We start from the raw sequence: 23,730 nt of genomic DNA on the forward strand, positions 1-23,730 counted from the left end.
TGGATGGCTCAGGTTAAAAGTACTTGCCACTCACTCTTCCAGAGGACCACATCAGGGGGCTCCCAACCACCTAAGATACTAGTTCTAAAGGATCTGATGCTTCCACAGACACTGACATACACATGCACACAGACACATTCTTTACACATAAGTATAAAATTAAAAAAAGAAATTTAACAAAAAAAAATCTCTCTCTCAAATCACAGAAAGCTGTAAATTAGAACTTTAGTCTAAGTGAACATTTAGTAGAAGGCATTTTAGCAATGCAGAATTGAAATAAAAAACAATCAAAAGGAACAGAAACAGAATAAAGACTGGAGGTGTAGCTAAGTGTTAAGGCACTTGCCCAGCATATACAATGCCTGGGGGTTCAATCCCCAATACTGTAGCCAGTCAGTCAAATATATGAGAAAGGAAACAAGATTATTACAATACAAGAATAGCCCAAATGGTGGCACACACCTTTAATCCCAGCACTCAGGAGGCAGAGTAAGCAGATCTCTGTGAGTTCCAGGTTAGCCTGCTCTACAGAGTGCGCTCCAGAACAACCAGAGCTCTGTTACACAGAGAAACCCATCTCAAACAGATACAAAAACAAACAGAAAACAATACAAGAAGGAAAAACAGAAGTTATTTGAGGCTGAAAAGCTGGAACAACAATGAGATGATAGTGAGCTTGGGTGAGACGACTGGTGTGAGAGAAAGAGGGCTGCCAAGAGCCAGCACCAAGCCCCCAAACATGGGGGCGAGGACATCCTCAACTGCAGCTTAATATAAAACACTAACTTTAGAGGTTGTTAAAAAGACAAGACAAACAAAAACAAACACATACAAAAAAAAAAAATTCTTAAAACTTTCAATTGTTTCTTTTTCAAATGAATTACTTATATTTTTAGAACACTCACTGACCATTGATAACTTTTACTCAAATATTTAATTTTCTATGGGAAAAGAAATACCGAAAACTAACAAAACATACCTGATTCATACAACTCTTCTTCCACTGATAGCCCAACTTCTCAAAGGTCTCTTTCAGGCATTGGTAAGATTTGTCTGCATCCAATTTAGTAAAGAATCGTGTCATCCTTTTGACCAAGCGCTGCCAGGGGTTCTGCGCATCACAGAAGAAAGCTGAATAAATCCAGTGTGACCAGTTTACAGCAATTAGTATGAAGTTGTTTTCTTTAACTTAGGCATCCTTCCCATAATGGCCTCCTCTAATTATTTCTTACTTACCCAAATAATATGTATCAACTAAAAGTATTAATTCCATATGTTGGGAGCTGGCTTTTAGCAGAAAGCAGCTATCAGCTTTGCAGCCATCTCGGACCATATACCCTGACAAGAGACTTGTTTTCAACAGCCTACAACAGCTGAGCACACTCTGATAAACATCTTGTTTATCCCACATATCTTGTTTTGCTGTTTAGTGACCCCAGCTGCATGGTGCCCGTGGTAAAGAGTCTTCAGCTGTTTTCCCCTCCTTGTGCTTATAAATACCCAGGATTTCTTTGCAATAGGAGGAGACAATAAGAGAGAGACAACAGGAGAAGACAATGAGAGAGAGAGACAATAAACAAGAAATGAGACTTGGAATCACACCCTGTCTTGTCTCCATTCTTTGTTTCTCTTGCCCCTCCACCCCCACTCTCTCTTGACCAGAGAAAGCACTTAGCCCCAAAGAGTGGGGCAGCGTGGACAGCAACATAATGGCCCCAAGCGTGGGGCAGTTCGGTCCACAACATCCATATACCTAAGGCAACAACAACAAAAGCAACAGTTATTTATTTGAAAACTCAAGTTCCTTACCTGTGAAGATCCAGGGGTACCAAGTAACTGACTGTTTACAAACATATGATCAGGACACGTAGGCTGGGAAAAACTGATGCCCTGTACCAGTTTGTCCACATTCGAGGGACCAGTGTCCCACAAGGAAAGCCCTGTCCGTGGCTCTGGCTGGGAACTAGAGAACTTCACGTTTTCTTCACTGAGACATTAAGAAAGAAGAAAAGTATGACTTTAATTCTTGGTTTTTAAGGTGGCTTCATTCTTTTTAATTTTTCATTTGGTGTTTGTTGTGTTTGTTTAATTTTTTTGAGACAAGGTTGCATCTTGTTGTCTAGATTGGCCTGACACTGTCTATCCTCCTGCCTCAGCCTTCCAATTAGCAGTTACCTGGGACTGTATGTATGTATAGTACAGAGTCAGACTAGAAATGTCTTTAAATAAAACCCACCGGGATTTTCTTATATCACACAATCATTCTCATTTTGGTAAAAATTGCATTATTAAGATATATACATGTTTTATTCTCTATGGGGAATAATAACATTTAAGAAACAGACTTAATCTGCCAATCCATAGTAATACAAACTTGTAATCACAACACTTAGGAGGCAGACACAAGAGGATCAATACAAGTTCAAGACCAGCATGGGCTACCCAGTTCCAGTTCAATCAAGGTTACTTAGTAAGACACTATCTCTTTAAAAAAATTAAATAATCATAATCATAATCATAATTTTTGTAAGTCTTACCTGGAACCACTATTTATTGGAGAAAAGTCCAAATTGGAATGAATGTGTTTAGAGAATCCACTAGAAGACTCTGACATACCACCTGAAGTGGCACGTGGCCTCTTTGCTCCTAAAAAAAGGGAACAAACACAAATCTTTTATTCAAGTATTTAACCCAATTATCAATTTGAATAAATAAAGGTACATCTAAATCCATTTACTGAATGCAAAGTAATATAAACATTCTTTTTTCCTTAAATAATTGTATGTTTAAACAAAGAAATGTCACACTAATGCTTCAGTAAGGCCACAGTTTTAATGACATCTTTTGAGTAACATGACGGTCAACAAAGACTAGCTCAATAACTAGAACTTTAAAAGTTTTCAATAACTCATTAAAGAATGGCAGTCAATACAAAATAAGACCCTCAGCTAGACTGCAACAGTCCACACTACTTGTCTCCTTACCACTCGCTAAGAAAGATTTCAAAAGTTCTATTCTCTTCTGAAATTATCAATACTACCCACTATTCCATCATTACTTAGCATGATATACTACCCTTTTAGAAAAAAATGCCAACAGACGTAAAATAACACAGTGTGTCACTACCAAATCTGCAAATGTACTTATGCCTCTCTTATACACACACACCACACAAACAGTACCCTCAGAGGCCAAAGAGTGTCAAATCTCCTGGTGTTTGAGTTAGAAATGTTTGTGGGCCCCCGTGTAGGTGCTAGGAATCAAACCCAGGTGGTCTGGAAGAGCAGCCAGTGCTCTAAACTGCTGAGCCATGCCTCCGGCACCAACCTCCCAAATCTGAACAGTCTACTGAGTAAAAACAAAGTGCAGTAAGTAAGGTAACGCTGACTATCTGACTAATTACTACTGTACTTACAATAAAGAAAATAATGCAGATAAACGAAGTGGGCGAGGTGGGTAGAGTTGGAAAGTTTTCTGGTTGGCCAGTGACCAAGGAAGGTGAGAGAATAACACATGTAAATAAAACTCAGACAGGGAAGGAAGGCATTTCTAGACACAAGGAATAAGTTCTCATCAACCAAAATGAAAGACTATGAAGAGAAGTCCAAAAGGGGAAAAAAAAAAATCATTACCCAGTTTGGGACAAATCACACTTGACAGAGATGTGCTACATCTAGACATGTATCTAGACAACGTACAGACCAAGTCCTAACGGAGGGACTGTAGAGATGGTTCAGAGGTTAAGAATTACCTTCAGTCTGGCCAGACTGGGCTATTCATATGAAGTGCCAGACAACCACACAGTGAGACTAACTCAAAAAAAGAAGTAACAAAGTTGTTATCTATAACAACTGTAACTGTTCCTTTGCTGTTGTTATACCATGGTTTTGTTTAGAAATAAGGTCTCACATGCCCAAGGCTAGCCTTGAAAGGCTCTTACCTCCTGTCTTACCCTCCGCTGGAATGCTGGGATTACAGATAGACCCATAATATCTGGCATATTTAACTATTTTTAGAATGAAAGAAACACTATGTTGGCATGCAGAGAAAAAATCCAGTAGTGGAAGAAGAATTAATAATGCAGGGGAAAGTTTTATTACTAAACAGTATCCATAAGTAGTCGAGAAAATGCTGATTTTTAACAGTCTATCTGTCAGTGTTTGTAAGCACAGAGGGGCAGGAAATGAGAGTGGTCAGGGCCTGTATAGTTCATTGCCTCGCCCTCTATCTCCCAGTTAAATAAGGCATACAGAGACAGGGAGAAAACTAAAGTTTACAGAAAGACAAGCACGGTACCACAAGTTTGCAATCTCAGCATTCGGGGAAGTGGAGCAGGAGGGACACAAACTGGAGGCCAGGCTGAGCTGTGAGGTGAAACCTTGTATTTGAAAAAAGAAAAAGACAAGCTTGAGCAATAAATTACAGTGAGAGTTTGCCTGTAAACAAGTGAACACATTGTCTTTCTTGAACTACAGTCAGCTGCACTGGTATAGGGAATTGGTAAGTAAAACCCAGACTGAGGTTGAGCTGGATTTTGCCTGGTAAGTATAAAAAGGAAGCCAGAAGTAGAAGATGAGAAGTATTTAAAAGAAAAATAAAAAAATAAATAAATAAATAAAAAAGGCTTACCCTGAGATTTAAGATGGGTAAGAACAAAACTGAGCATCCAGGGAGAAAACAGGCAGTCGAAAGACAGAATTAATAGATTCTAAGTCCAGTAGGTTAGTGAAGTTGTGGTATTAAACAGGGGGGGAGCAGAAACAATCTAGACTGGCCACCAGAGTAAGAAGTAAGAGAGCAAGACAACTCAGGAGGGAAGCCCAAGGACTCGGGACGTCAGCATACTAAAAAGATTGTGCGAATGAATGTTTAAGTTGCCGAGCTCCATGACAATCGTGAGCGTGGAGGCACGGGAGCGCAGGCCTGTAATCCCAGCACTCAGCACTGAGGGAGGTAGGAGGTAGGTAGAACCATTGTTCCAGTGTGGGCTTCACAGTGAAACTCTCCAAAATGAAGCTGAGCACAGCAAAATTTGGTGAAGTCTTGTTGGCGATGAAGAGAGTGTGGCAGGGATTTCAATCTGGGACTCGACAGGTTTTGTAAGAAGACAGGGACTGTGGGCGGCACAATGTGATGGTGAGTGAGATTCTTAATGGAGGGAGAAGAATGTGGAAAGATAAGCAGAGAGACAGTGAACCACCAGGAGGAAACCTCCCCAATCCCTGACCCCAGGACATGGGGGCGTAGGAAAGAACAGGTCCATAGCATCCTCTGGGTGAGTTGGATTTCAATCAGAACAAGGCATAAAAAACATTCAGAGAAGAAGTAAAGATAAATTTCTCATTTGTCCCTGAACTACTACCCTCTCTCCTTCCACTCAGTCCAACTTTTTATCTGATTCTCCCTGATTCTTGGTCTCTTACACCAGTCACCGCTCTCTAGAATTCACTCAATGCTCTCCACACAAAATATTCCTACCACGATCATTACCAGACCATAGAATCCAGTGGAGAAGTTAAACCTTCATGGTTTTAATACACGTAACAGAACCTCTACTGCTGTTACAGAAAATTCTTAAGTCTCCATTAACTCACATGCTACGAATGTTCCATCCACACTTTGGTACTTTTTCTGTGTTTTGGTTTCCACTCTCCACTTAAACTTAGCTTAACAGTTTAAATTCCCCATAATTGGTATCTGCTTAGTTCTCGTGTTCGTGTTCTCTCTCTCTCTCTCTCTCTCTCTCTCTCTCTCTCTCTCTCTCTCTCTCTCTCTCCTGGAGAGCTTACTCAACTCCAGAAAATCAAAGTTTCTCCTCCCAAGTTACCAGAACAGGACCCAGGGGTTCACTGTGAAATTTTCATATTCTATCATAATCTAAGCACTCAACAGTCCAATCATTTCAACTTCTTGGAACCCATCACCTTCCTACAATGCCACTGCCACTCACGTACTCCGAGCTACCATCTTCTGGAATCTAAACCACGACTCTAAGAATCCCACTTAATCTCTTCCTACTCGTCAAAAGCAATGGAGGAGATTCAGAAAGATCGTTAAGACCAAACACATCAACTTAGCATCTTCTTGCTTAAAGCCCCTCAAACTTGTCCTACTGATGATGAGCTCCAGGATATCCTAAACACAGCCCAGAAAGGTCCTCCTATAACTTGACTATCTGCCTTTCCTAAATCAATTCAAACCTCCTCTGCATCTCTCTCCAGCAAGCACTTCCTAAGTACCACTGGTTAGTGATGAAGAAACACAAGGTCTGTGTCATATCGAACTGACCCTTTAAGTTCTTCAAATACACTTGACCCACTAAGTCTAAGATTTGTCCAAACGCTGCTGCTTCTGCTCAGAGTCAAGCACGCCGCACCGATTAGCACCCTTTAATCTTCAAAATTTAGACTTCACATCATTTCCTCATGAGAAAAAAAAAATCTTTCTTGTTTTTAGATTCCATCAAACATTGAGATATAGCACTCTTTTTAGTTGTCAATGAATGAAATTAGTTCTCATATTTGTTTTTCCTATCAGATATTAAAATCTTCATTTGGATAGACCATAGTTACTTTATGACACTGGTCTGTGGTATTTTGTAAGTACCTATGTTTCACAAAGGAAAACAAGTGTACTTCTTTTTACCTCTGTTAAGCGGTTTGTTGTACCATCTGTCTTTTTTAATGTCTGGGATGGTGATCCTTGCTGATGGATTCTCAACTAGAATTTTATGAAGCAAAGCTGAAAAGAAAACAAGTCGGTATTTGTAAAAGAGGCAAGCAGATTAGACAACCCTTAAAGAGACATAAAAGCCAGAAACATGGCATATGCCTACGACCCCAGTAGTTGAGAGGCACAGGCAGGGTGCTTGAGGCCAGCTTGGGAAATATATATTAATTTTAAAAAGAACTCATACAATTCCCCACATCACAACACCAAAAATGTAAGCCAGGGGGCTAGTGAGATGGCTCAGCAGTTATCCAGCAACCTCATGATAGGTGGCTCACAACCGGCTATAAAGAATCTGATGCCCTCTTCTGGGATGTAGGCATACATGCAGAAGAGCACTCCTACACTTAAAAAAAAATACATACATAAATCAATTATTTTAAACCAGGAATGAAAAGCGACTCAGCTTGTAGTCCCAGCATTCAGAAGGCTGAGAAGATCGCCACAGTCAGGTCTAGCCTGAGACTCAGGCCAGCATGGCCTAACATAGACCTTGTCTCCCAAAACAAACAAATCAAAGCCAACAACAATCAGACATAAAAATTAAACCACAGAAACACCGAATGAGAACATACAGATTTTAAAAAAAAAAAAAAAAAGAGAGAGAGAGAATAGAAAAGACCTTTCTAAACATGGCAATAAAAGTCACAAACCACATATGACAAGAATTTAGGTATGAAAAATTTAAAACATCTACACATTTACACATTAAAATATACAGCAAAATTAAAATAAATAATAAACTCTAGGAAATACTGTAACAAAAGTTACATGTGTTAGTGCATTTTTGAAAAAAAAAACCCAAAGGATTAAGAAAAACTATAAATTTCATTGCTTAAACAGAGCAAAACTAAAAGAGCTAGTAAGTTACATACTTGGTATTAATATTAAATTTAAAATAAAATTAAGAAACAGCATCAGTTACAGTCTTACTGGTTTAAAAAAAAAATTCATTTTTGCTAGGCATGGTGGTGTACACATTTAATCCTAGTATTCAGTAGGCAGAGGCAGACCAATCTCTCTGAATAAGAAAGTCAGCCTGGTCTATTATATAGTTAAGCTCCAGGCCAGCCTGGGATACAGTGAAACCCAGTGTTTCAAAAATACAACAACAACAAAGTAACATGAAGAAATGAAAAAAATGATACAAACTTAAAGAGTAAATTTGTAAAATAAGCCATATCACTTAAAAAAAAAAATTACATACAAGCCCTGCAGTCTTGCTTGTGGAAGAAGAAAAAAAATCTTTAAGCAAATAAAGGACAGACAGACAAGCATCAGGTAACATGGATGCTTATCCTACTTTTCTAAAAGTAAAATTAAGGAAAAACCCAAATCTCTCAACTGGAAGAGTAAAACATAGCCACATAATGAGTACGATCAGTCTTTAAAATATGATCCAGGCCCATGAAGATACAGGAAAATGCAGAGCATCAAAACTGAGTTGCAAAATATGATTTCCCTTTTGCAAAAGCATATACTTATAACTAATATACATATAGAATACATTTGCTATATGTATTTTTTCATGAAAGCATAGGCAAATATATCAGAATATTTTTGAAAGGCTACTTCCAAATGGCACAATTAGAGTTGTTTCCTCCCTCACTCTTGACTTACATTTTCTAAGGCTGCTAAAAGGACTATGGAGAAAAAAGAAGGAAGAAGGAAGACAGAAAAGAAGAAAGGAGAAGAGGAGGAAGAGGAAGACTAAGACAATGACAACAAGAAGGGAAAAAAAAAACAAAGAAGATTAAGAAAAATCAACTAACATGACACTATTACCCACAGAATCAATACTTTCAAACAACCCAGTTACCCAGAGGAGCAGAATCAATTTTTTTCCAAGGATTGAGATAGGTTTTTTTTTCTTTCCAATCTGAGTACTCCTGGCAGCTATCACTGGGCTGGTCCCACGGCAATTCTAAAAATAAAACAAGTTGCAGTTTTCTGAGCGACCATAAAATTATGTAACAAATTATTTCGAGGAAAAATAACCGCACAAAAGGAAAATGAACAATACATAAAAAGAATACAATTTTCTCCCACAGTAATTCAATATGGTTTTCACACTAGTTTCACAGAAACTTACTCTGTTCAAAGGTATCGTACATATTAAGGCTGGAGATACAACTTAGTGACAGAATTCTTGCCTGGCAGGTGGTGGGCCCTAGGTTTAATCTCCAGCAACCCCAAAGGAAGTATTGAGATTTTTAATTTAATGGTTATACTTCATGAAAATAATCCTCTGGCTTACAAGTTTCAAAGTAGTTACGAATAAGATGTAAATTATAATGGGTTAAATGTTTGTTTCCCTCTAAAGTTTATAGTGAAATCCCAATCCCCAAGATAATGAATTTGAGAGTTTCTTTGGAGGATCTAGCAGGAGACTGAAGATACTCAGTACACTTGACTGAAGGCTGAGCCTCCTCTATCCAAGGACAGTTGTCCTCTTCAGCTGGGCCCACAACAGCATCACCAGGCAGATCAGCTGAATCAACCCCAGGAACCAACGAAGGGAAAGCTGCTGCAGCCAGATCACTCGCTCTCACGTTCCCAGTGTGATGATTTTGGAGGTGGGGCCTTTGTGGGATGACTGGGTCATGAGTATGAAAGCCCTCAAAAGTGGGATTTGGGTCCTTATAAAGACACTAAAGAGTCTGCCTCACCTCTCAGTAAGGTGGTCAACTGCAAGGCAGGAAGAGAGAGGGGCCCCTCAGAAAATGACCAGGCTGGCAACTTCACCACCCAGACTTCAAGCCTTCATGATCTGTATGAAATAAGTCTGCATACAATGCACTCACTGAATGGTACTTGGTAACTGCAGTCCAAGGCGAAGAGTTAGACACTAACATAAAACTAACTATTAGAGAGCTGGAAAGATGCACCCACGATTAAAGGCTGGGCTCACAACCTTTCTATTACAGAAGTAAGATTCCTTTGGGTTATTTCATTTTTATTTTGGTATAAGAAATCTGACTTTTCAGAGAAAAGAAGTTTTCTCATGATTCTACCGCCTTACCTCCAGCCAACATTGCAGTAAGCACTATTCCACAGGACCAAACATCGACTGGTTCTGCATGAAATTCTTTTCTTTTTAGAAGCTCGGGAGCAACGTAAGGTAAGGTCCCACACATCTTGTTCAGTAATCGTTCACGATTATTATGCCGAAACACTGTGGCCAAGCCAAAGTCAGAGATTTTGAGGTTATCTAATCCAAAAGAAAAAAAAAAAAAGACAACATTGGATTAAAAGATTTGCAAGTATATATACACATATATAAATTACTGAAAATGACACTGGTTTTGCTTAGGGCTTATAAAACTTTTCTACCCGAAAATGAGCAAAAGAAATCTATGTATGTCACCGGCTGGTCCAAGTCACATCCCCCAACCCCACGCCCCGCCCAGTGGGAGAGGGTGTACCTAATCCTGTGGAGACTTGATGCTCCAGGGATCATGGGGGAAAAGAACCCTCTCAGAGGCGAAGGGAGGAGGGAAGGGGGAAAAAACTCTTAGAGGGAAGACAGGGAGGGGGCAACATTTGAGATGTAAATAAATAAAATAATAAATGAAAAAGTAAATCTATGTATATATAAAAGAAGAAAAAGTAAAAGGCACCATCATTTATCCCAAACTTAGCAAAGACCTCATCTTCTTAACTAATGAGAAATACTATCACAGAAAAACCAGTTTGCACCAGGTTAATTAAATAAGGATGCTGTAGATACCCTCCTGGAAAACAAACCCAGGAAGACAGCAGAGCAAAGCCCTTCACTGAGGACTGTGTACGGTAAGGAGTCATCAGCAAAGCTGGTGACTAAGCATGGCTTCCTTTGCATGCAAGTAACAGGCACTTTGTCAGCCAATGCAGATAAGAAATAAAATCAGCAAGAGACTGATAATAAACTGGTTATGCTGACTATAAAAATACAGACATCAGAAAAGGTTGTAGCAAGGAGATCCACGAAATTAAGGAAAATGCTATTATGAGGGATAATAAGTAAGTACAACCTTTTTAAAAAGCAGTCTGGGCAAAGTGTCAAAATTTGAAATATTCACTCTTTGAACTAACAATTCTCACTAAGACCATATTCACCCACAGCAGAAGTTCTACAAATGCACACCTATAAGGATATTTGTAATAGTATCAGTTATAAATGTTGTCAATAAATGACAAGATCTTCCATATGTACAACGAATACGGAAGTAGTTAACAAAGTATATGTACTCACGTGGAATCAGATATGTAAGAAAATGGCTAGCAAACAAATCTCAAACATAAACATGTTTGTGCTGAGTAATTATTGTACTTTAAGTTAGAAACGAGTGCTACCAAAATAAAAGAACCTTTAAAAATCAACTATGTTCACACCACACAACATAAATCACTCACTGTATAGTTTACCTATATTTAATTTGGGGAAATATAGGTTGCGATTACATCTTTTTAGTGACTATACATGATAAAATCTAGACCAACCACTAAGATTTCAACTTCTAGAGAGCAGTCACTTTGAATACTAACAGCTTAGCACAGTGTAGAATGTTTTGGGTTTGGTTTCTCATCGCATCTACAACATAATACTGTTAAGTTAGAAAACTACACATAATAACTTCAAAACTTAGGGGCCTAATTTAGGAATATATGCCTCTGAAGAACAGAAGGAAAAATTTTAGATACTGGTAGCATTTTGTTTCTTTAGCTTATTAACAATACAAAATAGAAACAAAGTAAATGTACAAGAGTAACAGTATAATGAAAATGTGCTTACCAGACACTCATCTTAAGAAACATTTGTATGAAATTCTTAAATTAGTAAAATCATATTTAAGTCAGGTGGTGGCAGTGGCAGTGCACACCTTTAATCCCAGCAGAGATTAAAGGGAGGCAGAGGTAGCCGAGGATCTGAGTTCAAGGCCAGCCTGGTTTACAGAGCTAGTTCCAGGACAGCCAGGGCTACACAGTGAAACTGTCTTAAAACAAAAACAAAACAAAAACAAAAACAAAAACAAAACAAAACAAAAAACCCTAACCAGAGAGAGAAACAGAGACAAAGAGAGAGAAGGAGAGAAAATGAGAGAGAGTAGAGAAACAGAGACAGAGGCAGGTGGATGTCTGAGTTCGAGGCCAGTCTGGTTTACAGAGTTCCAAGACAGTCCAGGCTACACAGAGAAACTCTGTCTCAAAGAAACAAAACAAATAAATCATTTTAAAAAGAAGAAAAGACAGGGCTGGAGAGACACTTTAGTAGTTAAGAGTGCTGACTGTTCTTCTAAAGAATCCATGTTGAAATCCCAGTACCCACACGGTGGCTAACAACTATCTGTAACTCCAGCTCTGAGAGGTCCCAATACCTTCCTCTTTTGATCTCAACCAGCACTGTGTGCACATGATGGAAAAATTATGTAATTTTAATCTCAAAAAAATAATGAAACATATACAAAACAGAGAAAAGAAATAAAGAGGATACTAATAAGAAAGGAAGAAGTCAAATCAATCTATCTAATCTAGATGGCATTATCTGATACACACTCTAAAGCCTGTAGCAGAAAATTCTTAAGATCTGGTAAGTATTTCAGAAGGGTAATATCATGGTTTGAATATGCTCGGCCTTGATGATAATGGACTGAACCTCTGAACCTGTAAGCCAACCCCAATTAAATGTTGTCCTTTATAAGAGTTGCCTTGGGGCCGGGCGGTGGTGGCGCACGCCTTTAATCCCAGCACTTGGGAGGCAGAGGCAGGCGGATTTCTGAGTTCGAGGCCAGCCTGGTCTACAGAGTGAGTTCCAGGACAGCCAGGGCTACACAGAGAAACCCTGTCTCGAAAACAAAACAAAAACAAAACAAAACAAAACAAAAAAAAAACAAGACAACAACAAAACCACACAAAACAAACAAGCTAGCAATGAAGCTAGCCAGGAAAGTTAAAAAAAAAAAAAAAAAAAAAAAAAAAAAAAAAAAACACTACAATGAAAGCTTTAAGACACTGAGGGGGAAAAAAAAAGGAATTGAGGATACTAGAAGAACCACACTCACGGACAAGAGAAATTTACTATTGTAAAAATAACTGTCTTGCTGGAAATAATTTCTATTCAGTCACCATCAACATTCCAATGACGCTCTTCAAAGGACCAGCAAATCCTAGTCAGGAAGGGCAGTACTGAGAACAGCACAATGATGACCTCAAATCACACCAAAGAGCTTCGAGTACATCATGACAAACTCGGGAAAAGACATTTAGACAAATGGAATAAAACCAAGGAGCAGGAAATTAACTCATAGAGCTACAACCACCTTTAATTTGTTTCCTTTTTTTTTTTTTTCCGTTTTTTTTGTTTTGTCTTGTTGAGACAGGTTCTCTCTACGTTGTCCTGGAACTCACTCCATAGACCAGGCTGACTTCAAACTCACAGAGATCCACCTCTCTCTCTTCCTCCCAAGGAACTGGAGTTACAGACGGCTGTGAGCCGCCCTGTTGGATGCTGGGAAGAGGAACCCAGGGTTCTCTTGAGCAGCACCCATGCTCTTATCCTCTGATCCATCTCTCCAGCCCCTAACCCCACTCACATCAATTATAAACAAGTGTTAAAACATACATTGGAAACGGTCTCCATCCTGAACACAATGGTACTGGAAGTCAGGTAATCACATATGAAAGGATGGCATTAAGCCATCTCTCACACTCTGCACAAACCATATTCAAATAGATCAAAGCCCTTAAGATGAAATCTTAAATTCTGAATGACCTGCTAGAGAACAACAAGCAACCCCGAGATGCAGATGGACACAACCAGAGCAGGGTAGGTCACAGCCAACAGCATGACAGAAAATCTCCAATTATATATGACATGAGTTTTTGATATCTACAACATCTACAGAACTCCAAAATTTAAACCAAAACACAAAGTATCCAATCAACAAATAGATGGATGAATTTAACAGATAGTTCCCTAACAAAACACACAAAAACTTTTTTTTAAAAGGCTAACAATTTTATGACATCTGTAAAGCAAAACTAGACCATGCATGGGTGCACACACCTGCATTCTCTCACAGCAGTCAGGAGGCAGAAGAAGGGCAAATGCAGGACATTCTTAGCTGTATAGGAAAGTTCAACATACATCAAACTCTTCTGAGGGGTAGATTTGAGGCAGGGTCTCTCATGACCCTCGTTGGCCTCAAACTCAGTGGCTAAGAAGGACCTTGATTCCCCAGTCTGCCTCTATCTCCCAATGTTGTGGATACAGGAATGCACATGTCTCAAGGAAACCCAGAAGAGGGCCAGAGAGATGGCTAAGCAGGTGAAGATGCTTCCATCAAGCCTGACAACCCGAGTCTGACCTCCAAGACTAAACTAAAGCCTAGGATATTTCAACAAGAGCATAGCATTGTAATCCTTTAAAGAATTTTTCTATTTTCTTATAGGGCTGGAACAAAGGCTCAACTGTTAAGAGTACATCTCATTCTTCCTGAGGAACTGAATTTTATTCCCAACACCCACATCAGGTAGCCAAACAAGTAGATCCAAAGGAGCCCCTACTTTCTTCCGACTCTAAGTGCTACATATGTGCCATACACGTATACACATTTAAAAGTAAATATATGCTAAAATCCTTCTATTTACCCATCCAGGGAGCTCCCATCATCCCATTCTCTGCCTCATCCACAACTATATCATTGAAGACTTTTGAAGTCCAAATACAGTCTCTGAAACTTACATAAATTCTTAGGGTTTGGGGGGGGGGGGGGTTGTTTTTGTTTGTTTGGTTGGTTTGGTTTGGTTTTGAGGAGGTTGTCCCAGGATTTCAGTAATATGAAAGCCTTGATCGGGTCTTTATGACTAACCTAAAATATAACATTAACAAGGGCTGGAAAAAACGACTCAGCACTTAAGAGCTCTTCCAGAGGTACTGAGTTCAGTTCCCAGCAACCACACAGTGATTCACAACCATCTGTAATGAGATCTGATGCCCTCCCTCTTCCGGCAGGCAGGTATACATGCAGAACACCCATGCATTTAGATAGATAGATAGATAGATAGATAGATAGATAGATAGATAGATAGAATGATAGAATTAACAAAATATTAATCTTACCCCTTTCATCCAAGAGGAGATTTTCTGGTTTAATATCCCTGTGAGTTATTCCAATTCCATGAAGATAGACCTAAGTGGGAGGTCAAACAGTAAAATTTAGCGACTCACACTACTGATGCTAATTTTAAGCAAGGTAAAAGAGACTGCAGTACCTACCACCCCTGCCATGAGTTGGTGGAAAAACCTCTGAGCATCTTGTTCAGGCATCCCTATGTCTGGCTCTGTAAGAAATAATTATTGATAGTCTATTAAAAGATTATAATCAGGCGTCAACCAGATAGGCTCTTAATTCATATCTCACTATGTTTGTACTTAAGCAAATAAAAACTTATACTATCAAAAAACTGAAGTCCATCAAATACATCACTGAATAACCCACATCTTCCTAGATGCTAGTTAAAAACAAGCTAACATCATAGGAAAGTAATTTTAAAGTATCAAAGTATTTTAATCTTGTACTAACCCCAATGGACTTCATTTTCTTCAAATGTCTCCCTACTTCTTCTAAACACAAAGTTCGGGGCTGGAGGGGCTGGAGAGATGGTTCAGCACTTAAGGAGCACTAGCTGTTCTTCCAGAGGCTCAGGATTTGACTCTCAGCACCCATGTGACTCACAACCATCTGTCAGCTCCAGGGGATCCAGTGCCTCTTCAAGCCTCTGATAGCATCAGACATGCCTCCACAGGCACCAGGCATGCTCGTGGTACACAGAATATAAAACAGCCATAAAGCAAATGAATAATTTTAAATAGATCCTTTTTTTCCCCCAATGTTTCAGTATGACTGCCAACAGAGAAGTCATTTCACTACATAACAGACTTAAATCATAAAACTTTCACATTACAAAATCAAGAATGTCTTTTACTCCAATTTTACTGTGACATCACCAATTCTGAAATAAAATTGATCTACCTAACATTTTAAAATGCAACGAAATAGTTGGGTGCTGGTGGTGGTGATGATGATTCACACCTTTGGTCCCAGCACTCAGGAAGCAAAGACAGATAAACCTCTGAGTTCAAGGTCAGCCTGGTCTACAGCATAAGACAGTCCCAGGAGAGCCAGGGTTACACGGAGGGACTTTTTCTCTAAAAACCAAGAACACAGCTGAGAATGTGGTTTGGTAAACCAGTTGAAGGGCAGGTAGGGAGATGGCGGGTTTAATCTCCAGCAACACACACGACGTATAAACGTGTTCATTGGAAGAATTATCTTTTCCATACCTATTCTGTCAAAGAGCTCTCCTCCACTACAGTACTCGAGGAACAGGTACTGGACGGTGCCTTCCCTCCTGTGGCCGTAGAATCGCACCACATTCTCATGGTTTAGCATCTTACTAATGCAGATCTCCTTCTTAATACTTTCTGGACAGTCTATGGCCCGCTTCATGTCTACAATTTTCACTGCCACAGCTTCTCCGGTTATTCTGTTCACGGCAAGCTGAACTCTGAGAGAGAGAGAGAGAGAGAGAGAGAGAGAGAGAGATATGAATGTTACATTTTCACCTCAGAATTCCATTTCTCCTAAATCTTCAAACAATTAGTGATACTGTGAGAACAAGGATGAATTAAAGACACAACCGCCCCGCTGGTCAGGCTGTTCATGATAACAGGGAGAAAGTTAAAAACAAAACAAAAGAAAAAAACCAACCAAACAAACAAACAAATCAGAGAAAAACCAAAGAATGTAACGATTAGTGACCAGCTGTGTCCTTCACAGCCCTGGATAAACATAGCCCACCAGAAATAACTGCCTGAGTGTGTGTGGCCAATAAGTTTAAAGGCTAAGCAAAGTGTCCAATTAGGTTTAGACAAATTTTGCTGTGTGCTAAAGTATAAAAGGTTTGTGCTTCAGAAATTCGGGGTCCTTCCTCCTGACCCTGACGCGTTGGAATGAAAATTCCTTAGTTGAGACTTTCAGGGCCAACAATACACGCCTGCAATCCCAGCCTCCTAGAGACAAAAGGGTCCAAGTTCAAGCCTAGCCTGGACTACAAAGAAACTTTCAAAGAAAAAAACAAACAAACCCTAGCAGGAAGTGGTGTCACATGTCTTTGATCCCAGCACTTGAGAAGCAGAGGCAGGCAGAACTCTTGGAGTCTGAGGCCAGTGAGACACTCTCTCTACAAACAAAATTGAGGGGGGGGTGGGGGAGGTGGTGATGGCTCAGCATTTAAGGGCACTTGTTTCAGGCCTCAGTCCAGTTTCTAGCACTAACATGCAGGCAAACACTCAGACATATTTAAAAAATACATGAATCTTAGGAAGAAAAAACTTCAAAAATTAAATATAACACATCCCACATTCTTCTTCCTTTCTCGATCAAGAAAAATGAAATGGTCTCTGCCATGTTCTCAAAAGCAAGGAGACAGCCGGGCGGTGGTGGCGCACGCCTTTAATCCCAGCACTTGGGAGGCAGAGGCAGGCGGATTTCTGAGTTCGAGGCCAGCCTGGTCTACAGAGTGAGTTCCAGGACAACCAGGGCTACACAGAGAAACCCTGTCTTGGAAGAAAAAAAAAAAAAAAGCAAGGAGACAAAATGTGAGGAAGTGCTGTGGTGACTGCTCCGATTAAGTCTTGGAAACTGTGTGCTTGCAAGTTATCTAATGACTGGCCATGTTTTGAAAGACAATAACAAGTCTAGATCACATCACACATATATGTGTGATCTAGTCACACATAGCATTACTTTACATTTATCAATCTCATGCATACATGCCTGAGCTAACTGCTGAAAGCATCTTTGAGGTAAGAACTATTCATTCTATCATCAGACGAAGAAACAAAGGCACATAAAGCTTGCTCAAGAACACAAACACAACCAGGATCTGCTGAGTGTGAGGATCTGAAATTAGGCAGGATGCCGCCAGGGTCTTTCTTTTCATTATCTCATTTAAAATTCTAAGACGCGTGATGGTTTGTTAGAAAAACAATTCTCTTATAAAAGAATATTTTATAAAGGTAATAAAAAAAAAAAAAAACCTGGTTCGACAAACACAGGCTTGTGAAACCTACCTGGGAGTCTACAGTGTACACCACAAGTTCAAAGCCAACCTAGGCAATTTAACAAGATTTTGATCTGAACAAAAAACAAATGCAAGAAGAAATTTGTTGTTCATTTTACAGGCCTAGAAATGTGGCTCATCGCAGAGCATATATGCCCAGCACGTGTGACGCGCAGGTTCAATGCCCGCGATCACAAAAGAGAACAGGTGTAGACGCGGAACTTCACTCACTCAGAGCCTTGATTTACAAATGCAAATATCCACGCTCTGTGCCACTTGAAATAAAGAATTTTAAGTGTGTACTCAGATAACAGATGGAAAATTAAGCAAACAGTTAATGTTTAAATTAGGGAGAACATGGAGATGGCTAGTACGTTAAGCCGCTATCAGTCCTCCGAACCTTCAACAGAACCAGCTCCTGCAAGTTGTATTCTGACCTCTACAGGTGCATGCACCATGTCAAAATACACACACACACACACACACACACACACACACACACACACACACAGAGAGAGAGAGAGAGAGAGAGAGAGAGAGAGAGAGAGAGAGAGAGAGAGAGAGAGAGAAATAAAAAATTAAAATGAGGGCTCAAACTTACTCTCCATAGGCACCTTCTCCCAAAGTTTGCACCAAATCCCAGTCTTCCACAAAAGGCACTGCCATGACTCCAAGCACAGCGACTGTAAAATACGGGATCCCAGAACATACGGGGGATGAGTTTAAACTCTCATCACCTGTAATGCCATTGAGTCACGTCTCCTGCCATGATTCCGCACGACTTTATTTTTCCCTTACGTCTGATCCATATTTACCCAAGTCGTTAATACTAAATTTAAACATTTTGTCCCGTGTATCACAAATCCTGTTTCCACGACTGTTCCCTCCGCCTTTATGCAAAACTGAAAACTTGCTTGGCTCCGAGGTTGGAAGACAAAAGCTTTCCGGTAAATGACCAAGAATGGGAGTTGCGGGTAGGGTGCGGGGATGGGGGGAGCAGCTGGGTGTAACTACGGTAATTACGGCCAGCGCAGCCCCGCCTCCCACCCGCTCACTTCCAATTCCCCCCCCAACGGCACGTGTCCCCGGCACCGGGGGGGGGGGGAAACGGGGCGGGGCCAAGCCGCGGAGAGAAGAGGGAGGCAGGGACCCCTAGAGCCGGAAAAGCATGGGAATCCCGGAGGCTTAAATCGCTCAGGTCCCTTTACGCTGGAGAGCCGCGGGCCATCGGCTCCAGCCCCCGCGCCGGGCGACCCTCCCACCTCTCCGCTCGTTTGGATCAGTCCCTCACCGTGCCCGTCCACACTAATCAAGCCCTCTGGGTCCTATGCTGGAGTTCTTTCCGACCATTCTGGACGCCCTTCTCACCAAGTAGTCCTTTGCCAGCAGCTACAGGAATCCAAGTGCACAGCTTTTCCCGCCAAAACCTGATTGCGTCATGCTGTCGCAAAAGCGCACAACTTTGCCGTAAAGCGGGCCGGCGAGCGTTGCCCTATCCCGGGCTCTGCAAAGACTGACCGAGCAAGGGTCCCTCCTGATAGTGGCTGGAGTTCTGATGTGGCCTTAGTAAGGCCCGGGCTGAGATTTGATACTGACGACTGCTTGGGTTAGAACTGATCTGTAAGTCCTAGAGTGACATGGCATCGGGCGTGTGCAACGCACTACGCCTTGCGTTGCTCCCGAGAGGCACCGAAGCCTCCATCCAAGCAGTGCATCTGTTGGGTCAAGGACCCGGGTTCCCTGCCGCTCAGAGCCTGCAAAGGCTGCACCGCTAACTACGTAAACCGATCTGCTCGTGCCCTTGGCAGGAAAGGTTTACGAGGCTCCAACTAAGCGCTACAGAGTGCTCTGTAAACTCTCACTTGTGGCCCCCTTAGTATTAGAACTGAGAAGCTAGCAACTGCTGTTGGAATTAATTCGGGGGGGGGGGGGGGGGGGGATGAAAGAAAGCAAGTGCGGTGGTGCATGCTTGTGGACCTAGAATTTGGTTAGTGTAAGCAAGAAAATCTTGAGTTCGGGGCAACCTGAGTTATACAGGTTAGTCTTAGGGAGAGAAAAAAAAAAAAAAAAAAAACCCGAAGGAGGAGGGGAAAAAAGCCCATATCGCCGCGGATGTGAGAGGAACAGGGCAGTCCAGTTAAGGGTCACCAATTTTGCCTGCATAGGCTCCAAAACCAGTTAAATCTATTGGGGGGGGGAGCTTTTTACCTGTACTAGCTTTCTTAATCTTAAAGGAGCATGGTGGGCCACCACACTATAGAGATGAAGCAGGAGATATACAACCAAGATGCTCTCTTTCCAACAAAACCAGCAAAGTAGACTTCATGGTGACTTACCTATAATCTCAGCCTAGGGAGGCTGAGGCAAGGGAACTGCTTCTGGTTGGTCAGCCTGAGCCAAGGGTGTGTGTGTGTGTGTGTGTGTGATCTTATCTAAAAACAAATGGGTTGGGAAGCACAATTAATATTCATTACTAGGCTACACTTATGGCATAATGGTAGAATGCTTGCCAAGCATGCAAACAGCTCATAATAAAGAGAGAAATGTCAATTCTAAGAGAAAGGACTTGGATACAAAAAGTAAGGAAACAATGAAACCATATGCTGGCTACACAAGTGCTTTGCCACTGAGTTACATCTCCAACTCCGTGAAATCTGTCAAGTGAAGGGCGAAACAACCTGGAAATGGTTATAAACTTAAACCATGACATCAGTTTAGGATTCATGTGATTAAAAGCAAGCTGTCAGATTATTTCCATTTCTTTGTGATTTCCTGTGTATATTCTGAAATCAACAAACATAAAGACCCATGAGGTTTCTCTAGTATTAAATGGAATCAATATCTTATCTCCTGGAAAAGACATAGTATCAAGAGTTCTGACTTGGAGAAGTGTGTGTGTGTGTGTGTGTGTGTGTGTGTGTGTGTGTGACTCTATAACAACCACGAGGGAGGCAAATGCAGCAAGATCAGTTCAGGTTCACACTAGTTATATAGCAAGTTCAAAGACAACCTGGCATAAATTACTGTCTCAAAAAACTTAATATAGGGGCTGGAGAGATGGCTCAGAGTTTAGGAACACTGACTGTTCTTCCAGAGGTCCTGAGTTCAGTTCCCAGCAACCACATGGTGGCTCACAACCATCTGTAATGGGGTCTGATGTCCTCTTCTGGTGTGTCTGAAGACAGTTAAAATGTACTTAAATATATGAAATAAATAATTCTTTTTTTAAAAAAAATATGTGTCTGAACAGATTTTAAAAAATCTTTTAAATGTGTTCTGAACAATTTCTTTTAATCTGTTCAGACACAAAAGAGTAACTACGCAACCTGAGGGGTGGGGATAGGAGGGCTCATGATCAAAGAGTAACAAAGTAACAGTAGTAAGACAGGAATCGTAACACTTGCCTGTAATCACAGCACTCTGGAGAGAGACGGAGGAAGACCAGGGATTCAAAGCTACCCTAAGTTTGAATCCAACCTAGGCTACACAAGACTGTCTTTAAAGGAAGGAGGGAGCACATAAAAGATAGCCTCTACTCCTTTCTGAGTATGAGAAATTTTGGGAAAACTCAAAGTCTACTGAAGATAAAAGGTTAACAAATACAAAGTAATGCTTAATCCGAAAGACACCAATGATGGCACAGAAAAGTGACTTGATTTGCATCGAGGGAAGCCCACAAGACTCAAATTGAAATGAGGACACCAGGCAACTCTGAATATGGAGGTCAAAATGAGGCGGTCACTAGACTACCTAAGGAGCAGAGCTCTCTAAGCACTTCCTGTTACATAGCCAAGGAGAGCTCTTCTCCAAAGGTACTAATAAGGTTGGAGAAAGGAAATGATAGCTAAACTGTAAAGTAGGCACAGTAAAAGGTGTGGCTGTCATGAAAATGGCAATTAAGTTCAAGTACATGTACTGAGAGTGGAGCCTGTATGCTTTCTTCCTCTACTTTAATCTAGAAAGGTGACAACCTGGCCAATATCCTAAATAAGCGGACTGAAACCCTGAATCTTATGTACAAAAGAAAAAAAGAAATTTAACGCATCTTATGGAAGAAAGAGGAAATCTAACACGTGCCCATCCTGATCAGAATATATTGAAAACCATAAGCACACATTCTCCATAACCCTTTTGACCACCCAGTCTTAAAAAAGCAGGCAGCCAAGAATTTGGAAAAGTCTTTCATTGGAAAGGCAGCAAAACAATAAGACAGTCAACAAGAGTTCTTAAGACTTTAGAAATATGAAAGCAGAAAAGAAAAAAAGGCGTTTGAAAATATGGTTGAAATTGAGAGATGTTGCTCACTGATAAGAGTGCCTAGCTAACATGCAAAGGGCTCTGGCCTCAAACCTATGCACAACACACAACAGGGGAGAGGGAGGGAAGAGGAAGTGGGGAGAAAGGCAGACAGACAGGGAGGGAGGAGAAAACAGCAAGACCACAAATACAGCTGAGGAACTCTCCCAGAAGGTGAAAGAAAGAAGAGTAACTAAGAAACTTTTAGAAAACGGATTCAGAAAGCCCCATATTCAAATAACTTTATCATAGACTGGGGAGTCAACAGTTAAAACTAATGGCTGTTCTTCCAAAGGGTTCAATTCCCAGCACCCACACGGCAACCCACAACTGTCTAGAACTCCAGTTCCAGGAATCCGATGCCTTCCTCTGGATTCTGTGGGCACCAGGAATGCACATGATACACACACATATATGTAGGTAAAACACCTAAACACAGAAAATTAAGTATTTAAAATGTCATACTATGTTGCCTAAAATTTTAAAGTTTTAATTAGCCTTATCAGAAAGAGAGTTGGAGGAATCCACATATAACTTTTTTTAAGATTTATTTATTTTATGTATATGAGTACACTGTTGCTCTCTTAGACTCACCATGAGAGTGTATTGGATCTCATTACAGATGACTGTGAGCCACTACGTGGTTGCTGGAATTGAACTCAGGACCTCTGCAAAAAGCAGTCAGTGCTCTTAACCAATGAGCCATCTCTCCAGCCCAACTATGTTTTTTTAAAAAATAGGAAAAATTTGACTGTGCACACAAGAAAATCCAGAGTGCCTTGCACAGTGAATACCCACAATAAAGATGCAACAAGATGATCTGGGGCAAAGAATAGACAAATACTCATCAAAACAACTGTCATCTCTCAACATTAGGAAAAAGGGCCAGTCTGGAATGCTATGCCCAGCTATGCACTGAGCAGCTATAGAAGAGCTCCGGAGATGTGCTCCCTCTACATATGAAAAGGTACTAGGAAATGGCAAATCAATGAAAAGATCAACAAATACAACAGTGAAATAGTATAATTCGACAAACCTGAAGAGTTATTTCAGGCTGAAAAATGAAAGACATTCTTAAAAGTAAACCCAATGTAACTAGGTATGGTGCCATACACATTAATACCAGCATTTGGCAAATAGAGGCAAGAGAATCAGGAGTTCAAAGCCAGCCCTAGCTACAAAAGAAACTGTCTCGAAACACCCAAGGTTTTTTAATGAATGTGTTTGTGATCACAGTAAGAGAAAATAGGCACAAAGGAGGGAGAACTAGCTAGAGCAATAAGGGAGTAGGAGACAGAACAAGTACCAAAAAAATTAAAGTATTTCCTTTAAAAAATTATATAGGAAAACTAGTAACTAACTAGCTGTAGTAGCCCACAACTGGGAGGTAGAGGCAGGAAGATCAAGAGTTCAAAGCTGGCCTCATCTATACCTTGAGTTCAAAGCTGGCCTCATCTATACCTTGAGTTCAAAGCTGGCCTCGTCTATACCTTGAGTTCAAAGCTGGCCTGAGCTACATGGAACAGTCTTTTTTTTTTTTTTTTCTTTTTCTTTTTTTTGAAAAACAAACAAAACCCACGAAAAGTAACACATTTTAAC

General features: G+C 40.5%; 1 protein-coding gene across 5 annotated transcripts in view; it reads right to left on the reverse strand.

The window, feature by feature from the left end:
• Chek1 (checkpoint kinase 1) overlaps positions 1 to 19,670 on the reverse strand; it is a 34,579-nt gene extending 14,909 nt beyond the window's left edge. The window contains exons 1-11 of one of the 5 annotated variants that reach the window (XR_013107471.1): positions 19,204 to 19,670; positions 18,437 to 18,518; positions 16,055 to 16,278; positions 14,987 to 15,051; positions 14,831 to 14,900; positions 9,752 to 9,940; positions 8,549 to 8,653; positions 6,646 to 6,741; positions 2,538 to 2,646; positions 1,810 to 1,987; positions 980 to 1,111 (exon numbers count right to left, since the gene is read on the reverse strand). Coding sequence is in view for 4 of the 5 variants with exons in the window: in XM_076924640.1 (XP_076780755.1) it covers positions 980 to 1,111; positions 1,810 to 1,987; positions 2,538 to 2,646; positions 6,646 to 6,741; positions 8,549 to 8,653; positions 9,752 to 9,940; positions 14,831 to 14,900; positions 14,987 to 15,051; positions 16,055 to 16,278; positions 18,437 to 18,501 (1,233 nt within the window). In the remaining variant the exon portion in view is untranslated. The other 4 variants (XM_076924640.1, XM_076924639.1, XM_076924638.1 and 1 more) reach the window with 4 other exon arrangements.
• Between the last annotated feature and the right edge of the window lie 4,060 nt (positions 19,671 to 23,730).

The sequence above is a fragment of the Arvicanthis niloticus genome, chromosome 26, assembly GCF_011762505.2.
Source record: "Arvicanthis niloticus isolate mArvNil1 chromosome 26, mArvNil1.pat.X, whole genome shotgun sequence".
NCBI lineage: Eukaryota > Metazoa > Chordata > Mammalia > Rodentia > Muridae > Arvicanthis > Arvicanthis niloticus.